Source organism: Phascolarctos cinereus, unplaced genomic scaffold, assembly GCF_003287225.1.
Source record: "Phascolarctos cinereus isolate Bilbo 61053 unplaced genomic scaffold, phaCin_HiC Scaffold_726;HRSCAF=1367, whole genome shotgun sequence".
Classification (NCBI taxonomy): Eukaryota; Metazoa; Chordata; class Mammalia; order Diprotodontia; family Phascolarctidae; genus Phascolarctos; species Phascolarctos cinereus.
The window spans coordinates 161,732,683-161,752,687 of NW_027556098.1; the positions used below are offsets into that span (position 1 = coordinate 161,732,683).

Here is a 20,005-nt window from a genome sequence, read left to right on the forward strand (position 1 = left end):
TAGCCACTCTCACAGTCATATTGATATGAAAAATAACACATTAGGGCAGCCAGGTGGAGCAGTGGATAGAGCATCGGCCCTGGATTCAGGAGGACCTGAGTTCAAATCCAGCCTCAGACACGTAACACTTACTAGATGTGTAACCCTGGGCAAGTCACTTAGCCCCACTGCCTAGCCAAAAACAAAACAAAACAAAACAAAACAAAAAAACAAAAACCAGCACATTAGAGATAGACAAAGGCTTCACATGATCATGTAGGCTCCCCAGCAACTTGGACTTCTGTAGTTCAGACAAGGAAGGTAGGAAGTGACCTATGGTTTCCATTATGGAACTCTCCTATTTGTACACTCTACTGCAGGAACAGTCAGTGGCCACCATTCAAAAACCTTATGAAGATTTGGTTCTAAAAGTGATTGACTAAAGTTTAAATCAAAAGGAACATGGAGGAGAACCATTCAAACAATTGAATTCTAATATAGGTAAAGAACATTTTCTGGCAGAAGAGTACTTTGACAATAACAATTTCATAGATTCTCTGTCCCTAAGAGAGCACATGTGGATGTCAGGATCTCATCTAATGATTGTCCTGAGATGGCTTCTGTACCTTCTGAATTTCTCTGCACATGGTGAAAGATTAACATAAGTTGACTGGAAAAGATGGAGAGAATATGTCTTGGAAATAGCAAAGTACATTAAATATGTGATCTTTCCTGGTATACTGGGGAGAGGAGCAAGTCAGAAGACATGTGTTCAAGTCTCAGCTCCTCTACTGATTAGAAGTATGACCCTAGTAAAATAATTTAATGGCTTTGTGCTATAGGTTTGTTATCTGTAAATTGGAATAAATAATATACTACTAACTGTGCAGGGTTATTGTTAGGAAAGAGCTTTGTAAAAGGAAAGTAATAAATAAATGTAAGTGGCTATTAGTAGTGGCATCATTATTATTCCCACAGCTAACATCAATGAAAGAATAAGCATTAATATGCTACTGTACAAAATATTCATTTAAAATATTTACATGAGGGAAATTTAAGCTGTGTATCTTATAAAGTTAGTCTAATATTAGTCTTAAGTTGATAATATATTCTCAATTTGTATAATATCGAATTTCATGGAAACAATCTGACCATTATAACTTAGAGGGAGTGAAGGTGAATAGTAAAATTATGGATTCCTTCATGATTAATGAAAAAAGAAAATTTTTTTTAAATTTTCAAAAAAATGTATCTCAATGAATGTCCCAGAGGTGTAAACAGGTGGTAGCTTTTATCTTTTGTTTTTAATTTGTTTAGTCCAGTTTTTCATTAGAAGAAGGGGTTGCTTTTCCAAATCTTTGGTATTAAGGAAAGAATAAGAAAATGTAATATCAAACTCAGAAAATGGTAGTCTCACATTTAAAGCTACCAAATAATAGTTGTTGTTTGAATTGTGCTTCTGTTGAACTGAAAACACAAATAAGAGTGAAAACTTGAAGAGGAAAAGGTGACAAGTGTGTTCATTGTTTTCCCATGGCAGGATTACATTCATGGTGAAAGCTAGTACAAGCTACAACTTGTTACTTGAGCTTAGAAAAATTGAATTTTGATGTGACAGGTTTTTCTCAGCTTTCCTATTATATTCAATGTCCTTCAGAAACATGCCAAGGGGCATGACAACAAATCATGGATGTCCAATGCCATGACCATTGTTGTCTGGACAACATTTGCTGCCAGAACTGTATTCTTAACCCCCTGAGAATGTTGTGATCTGCTTGACATCACTCATGATAACTTCTAGGGATTATTCTCAAATGTTCTCAATACAGTTGCCATCTAGACCCAGAGTCCGCATGGGGAGTGTTGCTGAGTAGTTGTCAAAAAAAAAAAGCTACTAGAGGTCAAACAATCTTTTCTCCTTTCTGCAATGCCAAGAGTTTGAGGAATTGTGGCCTTAGACTGATAGTTCAGTAAAGAGGAATAATTACTACATTCTATTTCTTAATGTCAAAACCAGAACTCATTATCTTTCATCTTAAAGGCACAAAGAAAACCACCCCTGTTACTTTTGCAATTTTTGATCTGTGTGGATATCTTTTCTTCCAAAGGATTTTTTTTGGATAAAAAAGAGGAATGCTAATGTCTTAATGAAATGAATAGACCAGAGCAACAGACAAACAAAATACAAGTAATGAAATACCAACTTTTCATTCCTCCTTTCCTTCACATCTTTATGCATTCTGTTAATATGATATATATTTGCCTTTTTTGTTCTGCTTTGTAGAAGTGTTTAAATTTTGTTTTCACATTTTATAAAGTCTTTTAGGGTGAGGCTCATGTTCACTCTTTCCTTGGTATCCTCCAACTGTGATTTGGATAGCGTCTCCATATCAGTTAGTGTGGTGTTTCCATTGGAGTTGGTATCCATGCCAATTTAATTTAATAGCAAGGTTAAAAACGTTAAGTTCAATTTAAAAATTCTCCATTCTTTCTTCTAGTCATCAGTTAGCCATCATCAAGTCCAGAGAGTCTAAAGTCCTAGGTTGTGGTGCAGTAGATAGAGAACTGAACCTAGAGTCAAGAAGACCTGAATTCAAATCCTGCCTCAGACACCAACTAGTTATGTGACCCTGGGCAAATCACTTAACTTCTGTTTGCTTCAGTTTCCTCAATTGTCAAATAGGGACAATAATAGCACCAACCTCACAGGGCTGTTGTGAGGATAAAATGAGATAATATTTGTAAAATGCTTAGCACAGTACTTGGCATATGTTGTTCAGTTGTTCAGTACTGTCTGACCCTTCGTGACCCCTTGGACCATACTGTCCATGGAGGTTTTTTTGCAAAGATACTGGAGTGGTTTGCCATTTCCTTTTGCAGTGGACTAAGATGTTAAGTAACTTGTCCAGGGTCACACAGCTAGCACGTATCTGAGGTCAGATTTGAACTCAGGTCTTTCTGACTCCAGGCCCTGAACTCTATCCACTGTGCCACCTAGCTGCCTTTCTTCACATACAGTAGGCTCTATATAAATGCTTATTCCCTTCCATTCTGGCAAAGAAAATTCCTTTCTCATCTCCTCCCAAATTCCTCTACCAAACCACAGCATTCCCTTACTTCACAAAATTGTAATTAGTACTTCTTCTAAAATCTGCTTAAGACTCATGTACTCTATGAAATTTTTACAAACTACCTCTACTTGTACTCATCCTTTATACCACCCAACTCTCTGAGTATTAGTCCTTTCTGTGTAATTGGTATACATACACATACACACATAGACATACACATATATATACACATATATACATATATGTATATATATTCTTTCTGGTTGAGGTGTATGTATGTGTGTGTCTGTGTATGCAGCAAGAAAGATGGACACAAACTCATGAATAAAGGCATGACTTCTTAATATTAAAACCTCACGTTGGTTTTAATTGGTTTTAATTAATTTAATTTACACAAATTGAAAGCTTCAAACAGTTGAAATTTATGCCATGCTTTTTCCATGGCAAGGATAGGCATATGAAGACCTTTGCCAGAATAGGCTAAGAAAGCATTTATTTGGAGGATAACAACTTATAAAAGGAAAGGAGAATATTCCTGATTCAATTGAGTTAAGAAAGAAAATAAACCAATGAGTCTTCCTCATAGAATTTTCATCAAAGTATTGTTACATCAAATGAGATAATATATGTAAAGTGCTTTGTACATCTTAAAGTGCATCTAAATGCTAGCTATTGGTCAGTGAATACATTTATTAAATACTATATTCCAGGCACTGTGCTCAGTACTGGGATACAAAGAAAGTAAAAGTCAGTCCCTACTCTCAAAGACCTCATAGTTTAATGGAGGGGACAACATGCAAAATCTATGTACAAGCAATCTATGTACAAATGAGCTGCAATTGATTGGAAATATTCACCAGAAGTAAGTCACCAGCATTAAAGGGGATTGGGAAAGGTAGTGGGATTTTAGCTGGGTCTTGAAGGAAGCCAGGAGGAGGTAGATATGAGGAAGGAGAAGTTTCCAGGCATATGGGACAGTCAATGCAAAATGTCCTGAGTCAGGAGAAGGAGCGTCTTATTTGAGAAATAGAAGAGGCCAGTGTTACTAGATCGAAGAGTAAAGGGAGTAGGAAGAAATAAGGTATAAGAAGACTGGAAAGTTGGGGAAGCAGGTTATAAATGGCTTTGAATGTCAAACAGATGATTTTATATTTGGTCCTGGAGGTGATATGGAGGCAATGGAATTTATTGATTACTATTGATTGGAGGGAGGGGATGGGGAAGGGTGACATGGTCAGACCTGTGTTTTAGAAAGATCACTCTAGCAGCTGAGTAGAGGGTAAAATGGAGTGTGCATAAATTTGTGGCAGGGAGACCAAACAGTAGGGTGTTACAATAGTCCAGGTGTGATGTGGTGGAGGCCTGTACCAGGGTGGTGGCAGTGTCAGAGAAGAGAAGGGGGCATATGTAAGAGATGTTACAATGGTAAAACATCAGGCTTTCACAACAGATTGGATATGGAGGGTGAGAGAGACTGAGAAGCTGAGATTGCACCTAGGTTGTGAGAATGGATGACTAGAAGGATGGTGGTGCTCTAGATGGTATTAAGGAAGTTTAGAAGGGGGAAGAAATAATAAATTTGGGTGTGGACATGTTGTGTTGAAAATGGGTACAGAACACTCAGTTCAAGATGTCTGATAGGCAGTTGACTGAGAATCAGCAGAGAGGCTATGACTGGACAAGGAGATCTGAGATTCATCTGCAAAGAGCTGATCATTGAATCCATGGGAGTTGAATGAGATCATCAAGTGAAATAGTTTAGAGGTAGAAGAGACAAGGGCCCAGGACAGAGTCACATGGGACACCCCAGTTTAGAAGGAATGATCTGGATGAAAATCTGGCAAAGGACACTAAGAATGAGTAGCCAGATTGGCAGGAGGGGATCCATAAGAGAAGAGTATCATGAAAACCTACAGATAAAAGAGTATCATGGAGACCATGGAGAACATGTGATCAATAGTGTTAAAGGTTACAGAGAAGTCAAGAATAATGGTGAATATGATTATGATGTTACAGTAATAAAGATGAAAAATCAATGACCTTTCTTTCAGAATATTAAAACTATCCAAATGACATGGAAGTAAAGATTTACAAAAAAATAAAAAGTCATCTCATATCATGGCCTATCCACTCCTATATTCCTCACATCTATCACGTTCTTTCTATTCACATGGCCACCACCCTTGTTCATGCTTTAATCACATCTCATCTCAACTACTCAAATAGTCTTTTAACTCAGCTCACTGCTCCAAGTCTGTCTCTCTCTCTCTCTCTCTCTCTCTAATCTACCCTCCGCACAGCTACAAAATTGATAATCCTAAAGCAAAGGTCTGAATATGTCAGTCTTCTGCTCAAAAAACTCCCATGGGACCCCATTACCTTGAATATAAAATACAAACTTTTTGCTTGCCATTTAAAGCCCTTACAATCTGGATCTAATTTATCTTTCCAGGCTTATTGTATATTACTCTCCTTCATGACCGTTCAGTCTAGCAAACCAACCTACTTGTTGTTCTTTATAGATGACCTTCTATTTCTCATCTCTATACCATCCCTGCCTCCATGCTTGGAATGCATCCTTGTTACCTCAGTCTATCAGAATCTCTAGTTTCCTTCCAAGTTCAGCTCCAGCCTCATCTCCCACATGTGAAAATGGAACTGATCATGCCCCCTGAGGCACATAGAAGGCATCATGGTGCAGTGGTTAGAAAGCTGGGTTCAGAACCCAAATGTTCATGTTCTCCCTCTGACACATCCCAGCTCTATGACTTTGGACCAGTCACTCCCAGGTAACTTTCTTAACACCAGACACTACAGAAAAGGTGTCAGTCTGCATTGGAAGAAGAACTTCCTTACTAGGAGACCTTCTATACTGATGCAACCACAGGTCCAATAACATTTAAATTCCCTGTCCCAGTGGATAGAGATCTGGGACCAGAGTCAGGAAGATCTGAAACACTTACTGGCTGTGTGGTCCTATGCAAGTCACTTAACCTCTGTCTGCTTCAATTTTCTCATTTTTAAAATGGGTATAATAATAACTCCCAGGCTTGTTGTGAGGATCAAATCTGATAACATTTGTAAAGTGCTTAGCACAATGCTTAGACCATAAGAGTAGGAACAGAAGTAGGAGCTTAATAGGTGCACATTGCCTTCATTCCTTCCTAACTCAGACACGTACTAAGCGATTCTGAGTAAGTCACTTAACCTCTCAATATTTCAGGCAACTCTCTAAAGACTATATGTTGTAGAGAAGGTGGTGATCTGTACTGGATGAACAAGTTGCTTCACTGGGGACATTCCTATACTGATTAAATGACAGATTTAGTCCTTAACCAATTACACACACACACACACACACACACACACACACACACACACACATACACACAGAAACACATATAATTGTACATATACATATACACATATATATGTGTGTGTATACATAAGTATGCAGAATTATGTGTATATGCATGTATGTATGTATATATATACATGTATAATACATAGCTATAAATATGCACACATATATGGAGAGAGATGGAGAAAGAGAGGGAGACAGAGAGTGAGCAGGATTTCATAACAGCAATATCTGCATTCAAGTCCCACCTCTTATACTTAATGGTTGTGTGACTCTGTGCAAGTCATTTAAACTCTCAGTGCTCTAGATAACTCTCTAAGATTATATTTTTCAGAGACAGTGCTGACCTGCATTAATAAAGGGAGTTTCTCAGAGACCTAACATCACAGATCTGCTCTCTCTCTGTCTGACTATCTCTCTGTCCTCTCTCTCTCTCTCTCTCTCTCACACACATACACACAAATGTACATATTATATATATCTCCCTTATCTGTTGTACAACTCCATCTTAATGTCTTGCTGACCCTTCAAATTCAACTATGCAAAACTCAACTCAATATCTTTCTTCCTTAAAACCGGTTCCTCCTTCAAACCTTCCTATTTCTGTTGATAACATCACCTCACCAGTTATCCAAGATAAAAGTCTGAGTCATAACAATTATTCACATTTATATAATACATTTTTTCCAGAATGCTTTTCTCATATCAGCCCTGTCAGAGAGATAATGAAAGTATTATGATCGCCATTTGGAAACAGAGGCCCAGTTAACTATTTTGCTCAGTATCACCCAACTAGTAAATGTTGGGACTAGGACTCAAATCTAATTCTTTTGACTCTGGTATCAGAGCTCTTTCCCCTATACCATTCAGCTTTCACTCTTCCTCCTACCAATCAATTTATACTTTATAATCCATCTATGGTCCTGCTATACGGATTTGACATGCCAATCCCCTGCCCAAAAAACTTCAGTAGCTCCCTATCACAGACAAGATTAAACACTCACTCCTTAGCCTAACATTTATGACTTCACAACCAGATTCTAAATTCCTCTTCCTGCCTTATTTTCATACTAACCCCCTTCATGAACTCCAGATTCTAGCCCAATTATAATACTATTTGAATAAGCCTAAATTGGAAATTTATATAGTAGGAAAAACTAGCTCCTCTTAGTATCTCAATGGACAGATTCTATGCACAGCTGTCTGTGTTGTCTCTACATAATCTTGACGTTAACCCTCTATGCTGTGGGCAGCTGTATGACAGCAGACATCTCAGTGCTTGCCCAGTACAGGCTACTGATACGCAATGAAAAAATTGAGCTTAGGCATTTGTCACATTTATATTAGTGATGATGATATTATCACTATGAATAATCCTAATAACACCTAAAGAACTCAAATATAACTCATATTAATTTATAAACTCAAATAATTTTAAAGTAATCAACTCATTAGCATTTGCAATTGGTAGATTTCTATGCAAATGAACATGGAAGAAAAACTCCTGCCACATTCTAAACTTTTCTCCACGGCTTTCCCTTTTGTAGAATTTTATTCATATAGTAATAAGTGAAAATGGCCAGCAAGAGGCAAAAGGGAAAGATTTCAAAGAACAAATTTATTCCTTATATTGAAGGATACAGCCATTAAAACTTCTGTGTGGAAAACCTGTCATCTCCATATATCTGAATGCTTTATTGCCTTTCAGATGTATATAAGTACAGCACAATTCAAATAGTTTCCTTCATTTTATGACAAAGGGAAATGCACTGACAGACAATAGCAAGCAAATCACTCGGCCTTTTCTTTATAAAGCAACTTTGTTCCTATGAAACCTTTCTGGAAAACTACATATACCAAGTTTTCCTTCAAAGCATGTCCACTGCATACGTGGACATAAAAGACTGAAATCTGTGTTTTCCATATTTTTAAATAGCAGTCAATCCACTTTTTTTTTCTACCTTAATGTGGAGAGGGGACTGTTACATGTGACATCAGGGTAGCCTGATGCTTCTTTAGGATGGAAGTACAGAATCATTCCTCCATGGCCCAAGGACACCAACTGGCAGGGTCAAAGATTAGAGCTGGGGAAAATGTACTTATAAAGAGTCATCTCTTGGGCATCATGGCTTTTCAATCCTTTCTCTCTCAAAAACAAAACACACACTAGTGATAGATAGCTTATGTGTCAGGATATTCAAGGATTGTTTCCAAGATGTGAAAGGTTTTTATCTGTGCCATCCCCCTCTGTTCTACCTGGAATTCTCATCATGAGACTAACTTTTCTGAGGTAGAAAATAAAGGTAGAAATGTTGCCTTCTGAAGACTGCTGCTAAAATGTACACATGTAAGCCGGGAGTGAAGAGAGAACCTCCAACTCTGTCTCACCAGCACGTTCTCCTGGATTACTCCATTGTTCTGCTAACGTTTTGAAAGAGCCATAGTAGATAGCTCATAGAAAATAAGACATCAGATAGCTATGAGTCATTTGAAAGGGGGAGGGATATACTAGGAGCCTAAGGAAGTATTTGGGATAATTGAGTGGATGGAGATGCAATAGAAAGTCAAGAAGGTGAGGCCTTAAAGACAGTGTCAGTTTGCGCACTACTAAAAGACTAAAATTTCATTCATTTTTGCCTTTCTTCCTTAGTGTCAACTCTGAATTTATCAGTACTATGAAGTGCCTATCCTCTCCCAGGATAATTTGTTTTTCAAGTATGTACAAAAACAGGAGATCAAGGGAACAGTATGGTAGAGTGGAAAGGGGCTGGATTTAGAATCAGAGGTTTTAGGTTCAAATCCATGCCTTTCCTTTTTCTACATGTTTGACACTCGATAAATCACTTTATCTCTCTGGGATTCATTTATAAAAGGATGGGGTTGGACCTGCATATCAGAAGCCATTGAAGTCCTTTCTAGTTTTACATCAATGAGCCTATGAGGGGATGGGGGAAAAAGGTTTTCCTTTGCTCCTTCAATAGGAGATGGTGATGGGAATGAAGTAATAACTGAGCCAATTTACTGACAGATTCCACAGAATACTTTTAGGCGGAAGGTTTTTTTTTTCTTTTGCTGTTGAATTGTTTATGGTGAAGTTGGTCTAGCAAGTTCTAATGCTTTCTAGAAAAAATATGATTGTGACTTGTCATATGTGAGTATTTTAATGATTTTTCAAACTTCATAATTGTTGATTAAGCAATGGTGGGCACATACCAGCATGACTAAAGTACATTATTAAGTATATGATAACAGGCAGATGACATTTAAAATGTAGTTGCAGTGGTTTATCCTATTGAGGTTTAGAAGCCTGGCTAGGCCCTCCAGTGCTACAATCAATGGGTGCTTTATCAGATCTCAGTAATGGTTTGATGCCTAGTATGGCTGACTATGGCATCTGGAATCAATGAAAACGCCTGACACGATATATTTCTAAAGCTTAACTGCACAATGGAATGATGGTTTCCTTTTCTGATGAGGATTGATAGTTCCCCTCCAAAAGGTGACTGCAATTTCTCAGAGGAAACATAGTGGGTTTAAAATAATTTAAATAAAAAAAACTGCCCTGTTACAAATTGAATCAGTAAAAATATATTTTTTAAAATCTAGACTATTTTTCTAATGTTTTATATCATGTTCCAATTTCCTTTTTTAAGGTGATGTATAAGTTAAGGTTAGATATTTATAAGTCAGGAAAACCACATAACATCAATTACTTCATCAATGTTAGAATGAAAATTTAATTACCAGATAGAAATCAACATACAAAATGGCAATAGCATTTCTTAATTTATTTCCACTTGTTTATTTCCACTATTTGTCAAAGGGAAGTCTGATATTTTTTGGCAGATTTAGTTCTTCTACACTTTGACTATTTTTTTTCCCCTTTTATTCTTTTTGATGCAATTCTAGACACTCTAGCAACCTACACTTAAGCACACTTGCTGGCGTTACTATCCAAAGGTTAAGTGTGTATTACACAGATGAGCCCCAAGATCAAGTACAAATTGTGAAATGTATGTGGATGTGCATGATCTGAACCAATGAACTGTGGCCTGAAATGATGTCACAAAATGTGCAGCAGTAAGTGGAAGGTTAAACCTACTTGCATCTCGGTTCATTAAACGCAGTTAAAGTGCAAATTCCCTCATTCTGACAGTAGTAATCACAAGGGTTCACTTTCTGGTCACAGCGCTGACTTTTAAACCCCACAGAGCATCTGCAGAATTTCAGTAAAATACAGCTAAATAAATATTCTGCCCTTTTTCTTTTTTTTTTTTTTTGCCAAACATGCTTTAAAATCATTGTATACAAAATAACTCATTTCAAATATGCTCAGTTCTCTTTCAACCACCCCCATAACCCACTACCTTGAAATGGTAGGGGGAATTAACTCAGGCCCGGTGCGTCTACACATCAATCCTTTTGCCCAAGAAGTCAGGAATATCTGACAGTAAACCTAAAAAGCCAAGTGGGCACTAGATTGGGATTACTAGCTCTGGCCTGCCAGAGAAAGGGCCAGGGGTGGAGAAGTGGAAGGGAAGGATCCACTGAATTCTGGATATTATGAGAACTATTAATGGCATTTTAGAAACTGCAACAGCACTCTTTTTGTATATTCACAAACCCAGACTCAGTTTAATATATTCCTAAGAAGCCAGAGATTTCATGGGTTGGTATCTTATAGCATGGGTTTATATAATGCTTCACTCTAAAATTCAATACATACATCAAACAGCATTATACATTTAAAAAGAGGTCTCATGTTCTTTTGAAAAGAATGGCTGTAAGTACTAAAGCATTCATAATAGATGATTATCTCTGGAGTTGAGATGTATGTGAATACAACAGGGGAGATTAATCCAATTTTCCCCTGTATTTCCAAGTTCAGAGATCCCTAGTGTCTGAAATGGGCATGATGCTAAGAATTAAATGAATTCTTCTCCATGATATCATTAGCAATACCAAATTGATAGATGAGGATATTCTGTCACACTTCAACCAAAGTTGGACCATATTAGCATTCTAAAAGTGAGACATGTTCATAGAATACATTTTTATGGTATCTTCCCACCCCCACCCCCCCAAGGGGAGGGGAAAAAAACCCAAACAGACCAGAGTTGCTATACACATAAAGATCCCATTGTGACATACTTGCAATATAAAATACTCACAAACACACAGGTATATTTGTCTCAGGGTCCAGCTGACATGTGCCACCATTGTAACAGTAGCCATCACATAACTGACAGCTGGAGGCAATCTTTCCATTAGTGCAACTGCAGTGACAAACAAAAAAAGAAGCCCATTGTTATTTCAATCATTATAGTTGAAAGCTGACTCCGTTGCGGATGAAAATGTTCATATTGGAATGGTAGTCGAAGGGTAGACAGTGAGTTTTCAGAAAGACAGGCTAGCTAGTGGCACCAGTTTTTTAAACAAGAGAAAAAGTGACAATTCAATACTTTTCTTTTTACAACTCTCATATTTAACCCCTCAGTTAACATCAATAATTCAATGCTAGTTTTATTTGTAGAAAAAACCCATCTAATTCTTATACTTAAGGGAGTCATCAGCATTGGTGAATTTCTCTCCTCATACTCAAGCAAGGCTGGCAACATCCCTAGGAAGGATAAAAGTTACACTGCTGCTTGCAGAGTCTTGGAAGTTGATGCTTTGGATATTTAGCCCGTAAAGGAGAAATCCAGCTCAAAGAATTTCCAGAATTGGGTGCAAATTTTAAACTCCAATTCTTATAGAAATAGAAATTTCTTATAGAAATTCTTATAGAAAACTATAAGAATAATATCCTGTAGGCAATTTTTCTCTTTTAGTCCTTTGACTATTGTGTCCTCTGTCAATGTAAAATGAAGAAATTCAAATTATGGCGATTAAAATATGTAGTATGAATATAAAGTGACAGTGTTTTCTTATAGATTTATGGTATCTGTCTAATTACTGTATAGTCATATCATTTTTCTAGGCCTTTAATTGAATTCAGTTAAACAAGATCTTATAGGTATGTGTGCATAGCCCAATCCTAGATCTTGAATCAAAGACTATATACCACAGTATAATAGTAGAGTACACCACTGGAAAAAAAAATAAAAAGTTCTAAATGTGATCATTTCTATCTTGACAAAGTATCACTAGAGGAGCTATAAAAATGCCTGGGAAAGATGACAGATGTAAGTATTTGTGGTAGTCTTTGCTTAATGGCTGTTGCTGTTTTGTAAATGCAATGGATTAAAATAAGCACCTAAAGAGGGCAGGAAAAATGGAAGGTGACAAATATAATTCATGACAATTTCATTGCCTATCAGTATAGTAAAGCCCAACGTGTGATTTCATTTTATTTTATTTTCAGCATTTTTCATTAGTATGCAGGAATGTTAAAATAGAGAAATCACTGACCCTGGATTTACAGTTGGGTCTTGAGAAAACATTTGTTCCTAATTCCTTGCTGGAGAAATATAATAATTGGTATCTTGTATATATAGCTTTAAGGTTTGCTTTTCAGATATTTTCTGATCATCAAAACAACTCTGGAAGTTAAGTATTATTATTATCCATAATTTACAGATAAGGAAACAGGCCCACAGAGGTTAAGTGACTTGTCCAAGGTCACACAGCTAGGAAATGTTTGAGACCAGATTTTAACTGTTCTGGTCTCCAGGCTGAATGCTTTATCCACTGTGATACCTAGCTTACTGTTGGGATGGCTTAGAGGTAGGATTAGGGGAGAATATGTGCTGAGAATCCTAGGCAATGTATTCTATTTCATTGAAGGTCTTCAGTTAGGGGCTAGATAAGCATTTCTTGGGGCTATAGAAAGGATTTGGATTTAAGGAATTCAGGCTTCAGGCATGGGTTAGATTAGATAAACTCTGAGCTTCCTTCCAAGGCTAAAATGCTCAGATGCTAAGTACATACATATCCTTCCAGATTCTCTTCCTTCCCCCAATGATGATTTGGATTCAAATGGGTTGTAAGCTCCAAATTAAGTGTTGATACTTGGTTATGCAGAAGGAGACTTTTGAAAGACACAGAAGGCACAGAAATGGGGAGGAAAAGATATTCTTTATGGAAACTTATTTTCATGCTTTAAAAGCTTATGACACAATTGAGCAATGCTAATGTTTGTGTAACTGCATTTGAGCATCTACACACTTTCAGTATCATCTTAATACATAGGAAAAAGACATAACCCAGGCCCTATTCAGATTTCTTTGGTAGTGGCTTTCCAATAGATCTTTTCCTAAAGAAGTACTGTGGCTTCTTTCTCCCTCTATCCCATTATTTATGAATTAATTAATTAATTAATTAATTAATTAATGCAATGCTTCTTTGGAAATCCTGGACCTACCACATAGTTGTTGCTGCTGTTGTGCAGGCATGTTCAACTCTTTGTGACCCTGTAAACTATAGCATGCCAATATTGTCCATAGTTTTTTTTTTTTCCCCTTGGCAAGGATACTGGAGTGGTTTGCCATTTCATTCTCCAGTGAATTAAGTCAAACAGAGGTTAAGTGACTTGCCCAGGGTCACAAAGCTAATAAGTATCTGAGGCTGGATTTGAACTCAGGTCTTCCTGACCCCAGGCCCATTATTCTTTGTGCTAAGCCACCTAGCTGCTTCTTACCATATAGCAGGGACTCATTAAAAATTTATACACTCAAAGTGAATTTTTTTAAAAATCAGAGGACTAGGGGCAGCCAGGTGGCGCAATGGATAGAGCACTGGCCCTGGAGTCAGGAGGACCTGAGTTCAAATCCGGCCTCAGACCAAACACTTGACACTAGCTGTGTGACCCTGGGCAAGTCAGTTAACCCCAATTGCCTAAAAAAAAAATCAGAGGACTAAATCAATAAGAATAGGACACCCTAGATTTTTCTCCCTCTCTAGCACTGACTTGGAAAGAATATTGCAGAATCTGACATGAAAATGCTATTTTACTACTCTCCCCTTCCTTCTAACAAGTTTTTTTTTCCATGATTACACTAAATAATAATAAAAACTATCATTTTTACAATGCTTCAAGGCTTGCAAAGCCATTTACAAATATTATCTTATCTTATTGTCAAAACAAGTAAGTAGCAATCTAGCAGGTAGGTGTTATTATCTCCATTTTATAGAAACTAAGGCAGAAAGAGGGTGAAGGAGTTGTCCACAGTCACACAGTAGTGAAGCTGGATTTGAACTCTAGTCTTTCTGATACCATATTCAATGTTTTGTCCACTGTAATCACATAGCTTTCTCTCTCTCTCTCTCTCTCTCTCTCTCTCTCTCTCTCTCTCTCATATGCACATAACATAAACATATATATATGTATATATACACATGATTCTTTCTCTGTATTCCTAGGTTATTCCAAACAAGGGAATACTTTTTCATAACCGCCACATGATGAGCAAATCCCACCTAATTTAAATCCTGGATAAAAGACAGAAGATTGTAAGAATTAAAAAATAAAAATAAAGTATATATCCACATCATTTCCAGGCACAGAAGAGCACTATTTATATTTTAAAATCAAAATTTCTGTAATAATTTCTCTCATAGGAAGTGTATACCCATGTTATTTCTGGTATATTACTTTTCCTGAGCTAATTACAAGTTATTTGGCAGACCAAAAAATAAAATAAAAGAATTCCCATACCAATTTATATCACAGGCATATTATTTCTGCAATTCAAAACTGTAATCAACTTTGACTTCACCAATATTTATTTGGTTTTCCACAGGAATATGAGAGGAGTTCTGCTACAGTGATTATATTTATGATGTTCAACAGAGAATCTGCCTTGGTGGACGTAGCATGAGCCTGGGAGTTACAAAGCCTAATTTCCCATATCTAATCACAGCTCTATATGATAGCTTGAACAAGCTTGGATAAGTTATGCAGGATGCTTTTGTTATGTTGTAATTTTGGTTTAAGTCTTGTAGTTTCTGATTGTTGTCTTTGAAATAGGGATTCTATCTTGATGCCAAGATGAAAGGCACTATACAAAGGAAAACTAATTTTAGCTAACATATCTCTAGAATGCCAAACTGTTGTTTATTTATTATGGTGCTGCCACATTCAGTTATTCTCTAGAATATTTCTGAAAGACCTTATTTTGGTAGCCATATTTCAAGGTGGCCATTATTTATTCAATGTTAATGACTTCTATTTAATAATTTTTAAATACACAACCCCAAAATGTCTTTGAAAGATTTAGAATTACATACATTTTATGACTATGGATGTTCTGTGCTATTTTTTGTTTAAATCAATGTCCATGTAAATCTCAAAGAGAAGAAAACAGCTTTATCTGGTTGGCACTGTCTGGGTGATTAGTGGCATGGAGAAGAGAAAATGGGTCAAGATTCTGGATGGCTTTTGTGAATCATGATCTCTTTAGGTAGTCTAAATGAATGTCAGAAATGATATTTTTTCAGGATCCCTCTCTTTCTACAGGAGAAATGAGAATGTTTACTTTTCTTTTTGCTTTCTTTCTTCCTTTTTTTTTTCTTTATTTCATAGAGTTTGATTTCTATCCTCTTCACAATGCAGGGGTGGAAGCATAGTTCCTGGAAGGTATCTGAGGGAAGATTCTTCCTTTCATAACTCCAGGAGGCTGACCAGATGGGAAATCAAAATGTAGCATGTTGCATTTTGTATCTTTTGTATCCAATTCTGGAATGCATTTTAAATTTTACTATAAAGACCTGCTGATGCTGGTGAATGAACTTGACTACAATTAGGCTATTTGCTTCAAGAATCAAATAAAAGAGTTTTTCTGCTTATGTGTTCCCTAAAATTCTAGCTTTCCAAATTACCTCTTTCACACCTTTACTTCAAAGTAATACTATGCTTTTCAAAGACTATGTGTGTGTATGTATATATATATATATATATGGACATACAAACATGTGGAATTTATGGATGTCACTAAATGTCATTCATAACAATAACATCAGGCATGTTCATTGTGAAAGCAAAAATCAGAGTGAATAAAAAAGAAAAATCAGAATAAAACATGTTAGTCTTGACTGTAATAAAGTTTGATTAGTACTTGTTTGGGGAGACCTGCATTAACTCAGTGTTGACACAATCTCAGTGCAGGCACTTTGAATTGTGGCATGAAAACTTTATGGCATACTCTTCAATCACATATTTGTATTTATTATATTCAAAATCAAGGCAACTGATAAAGCCTAGCCCTTTAAAAGTCCTTCTTTTAAAATCCTTTCAGAGGAAGTCTCCAGTGACATTTGATCTCTAACCTCAGTGTTATAAACTTGTTTTATGATAGCAAATGAATAATATTAGCCTTTAGCCTTGCTATAGTGATGGGAGTATTTATCTACTTCACTGTTTAAGCCAAAGGCCAAAATAGCATCTAACAAAAATCAAAGCCTAGTGGTGTTTGTTTGTTTGTTTTTTCTTTTGGTCAAGCTTTCCAGAAAATAATGTTCTGTTAGCTTAAATTGACCTAAATGATAACATCCAATGTACTGACAACTTTTTTTCATCAAAACAAAAGGTACAGATGCCTATTTTATAATTCTTTTAGCTATGCTATTTACTAGTTGCATGGCTTTAGCAAGCCCCTTAACGTCTCTGGGCCTCAGTTTCAACATCTTTAAAATGAGAGGGTTTAGCCAAATAATTTATAAGTTCCTTTTCAGTTCTATTGTTTCTGACTTGATGATATTTCTTAACACAGTGTTTCCCAGGTAAACCTAGATCTAGAGGTGGAAAGGGCAATAGAGGTCATCTAACCCAACCACCTAATTTTACAGATGGGAAGCCAGTGATATGGAAGCCTTAAGTTAAGTGAATTGCCCCATCTTGTAGAGGGAGTAAATGGCAGAGCCAGGAATTAGAACTGAGGTCCTGTCACTCCAAGTTTAGTTCTCTTCCCACTGCAAAGATGTTATATTATTTTTTTTAATTACAAAACTCGCACCATTAACCCAGAAACTAATGCAACTTTTAAAAATGCAATAATATTCTATAGTGACTTTTTATAATATAACTTCACAAATTTTAGAGGCTAGCCCTGAAAACATCCCATGTAATGAATGTTCTGACAGTTTCTTTTACATGAAGGATAACTAAATTTTTAGAAAATATGCACTTTCACTTCGTGACTAACCATTAAAAAAATAAACCAATGTGTGGCTTTCTATCTGGAAGCTTACTCATCCACAATCATTTTATATAGATATTAAGTTTATTCTACATTTTATTGCTTACTAATGGCTACACTGTTTTGCAACTATCTTCACTGATTTGAGCTGCGTGTGAACTTACTTGCATATTATATCTTCATTGTCCTTGTTTATGATGCAGTGGCCACCATGGCATCTTAGGCACTTGTCAACTTCACATTTTGTTCCTTCATAGCGGGTCGGACAAACACATTCTACACTTCCATCATCTGCAATGGTGCAGGATTCAGAATTCACGCAGTAATGATGGCATACATCTAAAAAGAACACAGAATAAAAAATGAAATATTTTTAAGGATGTTTTATTCAAAAATTAATTAATGGTACCATTTTATTCTATGGTATGCCTTGATAACAAACAAACTTGTTTATTGAAAGAGTTCTAATATTATATATACCTTGAGTTCTTTAGTTATAGGATTTATAGCTTCCTGTCTTAGATAATTTAGGCATCGTCCTGTCTGGAGGCAGGCGCATGAATTACATGACCATTGGATGGCAAATCCTGCTTTGTGATTTTAAAAAAAATGCCAGTTCACTAATATAGATCAACCAATAGCTGACAAGATCCAGTAAAACATGGACTAATGTAACTTGGTGGTTAGTAGTGTGGTCCAAAGTTGTTTGGGAAACAGGACACAGTCAGATACATATCTGAAATAAATAGTTCCCATAATGAGTAGTAAAAAGCAAGATTAGGCTGTTGCTAAACTTTGTCCTCAGAAGTTGGAATTTCCTTTTAGATCTCTATTGAGAAGCAATTTTAACAGATACCATTAAGAGAAAATTAATATAATTTTAAAAGTTTGATCACTACCCATTCTATAACTACCACAGTAGTATATTCACCTGAAGAAAATGAAAATCTAATTCATTATTCTTCTATTTAATATTTTCTTTTCCAGTTCATTATAAGAAAGAAATTAAGCTAATTTGTTGCTAGTTTTACTTTCTATTTAAATTTATTACTTTTTTCATATTTTATAATATCATCATGTTAAACTTATAAGAGGACCAGAGAACCTCTATGCTACCTTTCCCTTTGACATTCCATGCACAAGCTTATTATTGTTGATTTTAGGTTAAAAAAATAGTTTGGAGCTAAGAAACTGTAACAGTTCTAATTCTAAGAAAAGAAAAAGTCTAGGATCCTATGATTTTCACTTTGGTGATTGTAGCATCTTGAAGAATCTAATACTTATTTCAGTTTTAGCATTCACAAAGCAAACTTTTCTTGGATTAATGAATAGCTACAGAGACATTCTAAAAAGCCCCAAAACTGAGGGCCTGTAAGGAAGGTGATGTAGTGCTTCAGGAACCATTTAGTCTAATGGTACATTAGTATAAAAACATTTAATGATAATAGCTGACACTTGTAGCCTTTTGAAGTTTGCAAAACATTTTACATACATTATCTCATTTGAGACTTATAGCAACCCTATAAAGTAGGTAATACAGATGAAGAAATTGAGAACCCAGAGATAAGCTTTTGACTAGCTTATGGTTTACACAGTTAATACACAGGTGGGATTTGAACTCAGGACTGTCTTTCTTTAAGTCCAGAATTCTACCCATTAAACCATCTCCAAAATGGCCTAATTTGGGCACTGTTGAATACAAAGGACTAATTTATATATTCTTACTATTTTGATGAACTTGGCAATTATTTCAGATAACCCCTAGTTATATAATTTTTAAACAATCAGTTAAATCAATTATTTAATTGCATAATCCGATTGATATGTTATTTACCAATAACAGGCCATTTTCTGGATTACCTAGACCAAGGTGAGAAACCTATGGCCTTGAGGCCACATGTGGCCTCAAGGCTGAAGGTTCCCCACCTCTGACCTAGACTAACACCTTATTATTAAAAGAATGACTTTTAAGGTAATACTTTTATTCTTTTAAGCATTCTTTGTAGCATAGATATTAAAAGGTATTTCTTTTCAAACCACCTTCCATTTTTCTAAAATTTTCTAAGTCCAGCAGAAAGTTTTTTCCCACTCTCCCAATCTTATTGTCACTTCTTAAAATGAACCTGTGTGTAGTTTATCTTTGATTTCCAAATGGAACTCTCGATTTTTTAATTTAAAGTTTTTTGATATCTTTTTTATATTATTTTAAATTTCCAAATATACCCTTTCCCCCTTCCCTACACAGAAAGCCATCCCTTCTAACAAAGAATAAAAAGGAGAAGAAAAAAGCAGTTTAGCAACACTCCCTCTAGTCTAAAAGAATGAGTAATATTTCACACCCATCGCCTCCAACTTCTGCAAAGGAGGGAGATGCATTCTCATATCTCTTCCTCAGGGTCAAGCACAGTCAATGTAATTACTCAGCATTTAATTCTGTTTGGTTTGTTTTTGTTGTTCAT

At 36.0% G+C, this 20,005-nt stretch overlaps 1 protein-coding gene across 1 annotated transcript in view; it reads right to left on the reverse strand.

The window, feature by feature from the left end:
* LRP1B (LDL receptor related protein 1B) overlaps positions 1-20,005 on the reverse strand; it is a 2,172,360-nt gene that overhangs the window by 36,879 nt on the left and 2,115,476 nt on the right. Inside the window, 2 exon segments of the mRNA XM_020984719.1 lie at positions 11,583-11,687; positions 17,711-17,885. Coding sequence (XP_020840378.1) covers positions 11,583-11,687; positions 17,711-17,885 — 280 coding nt within the window.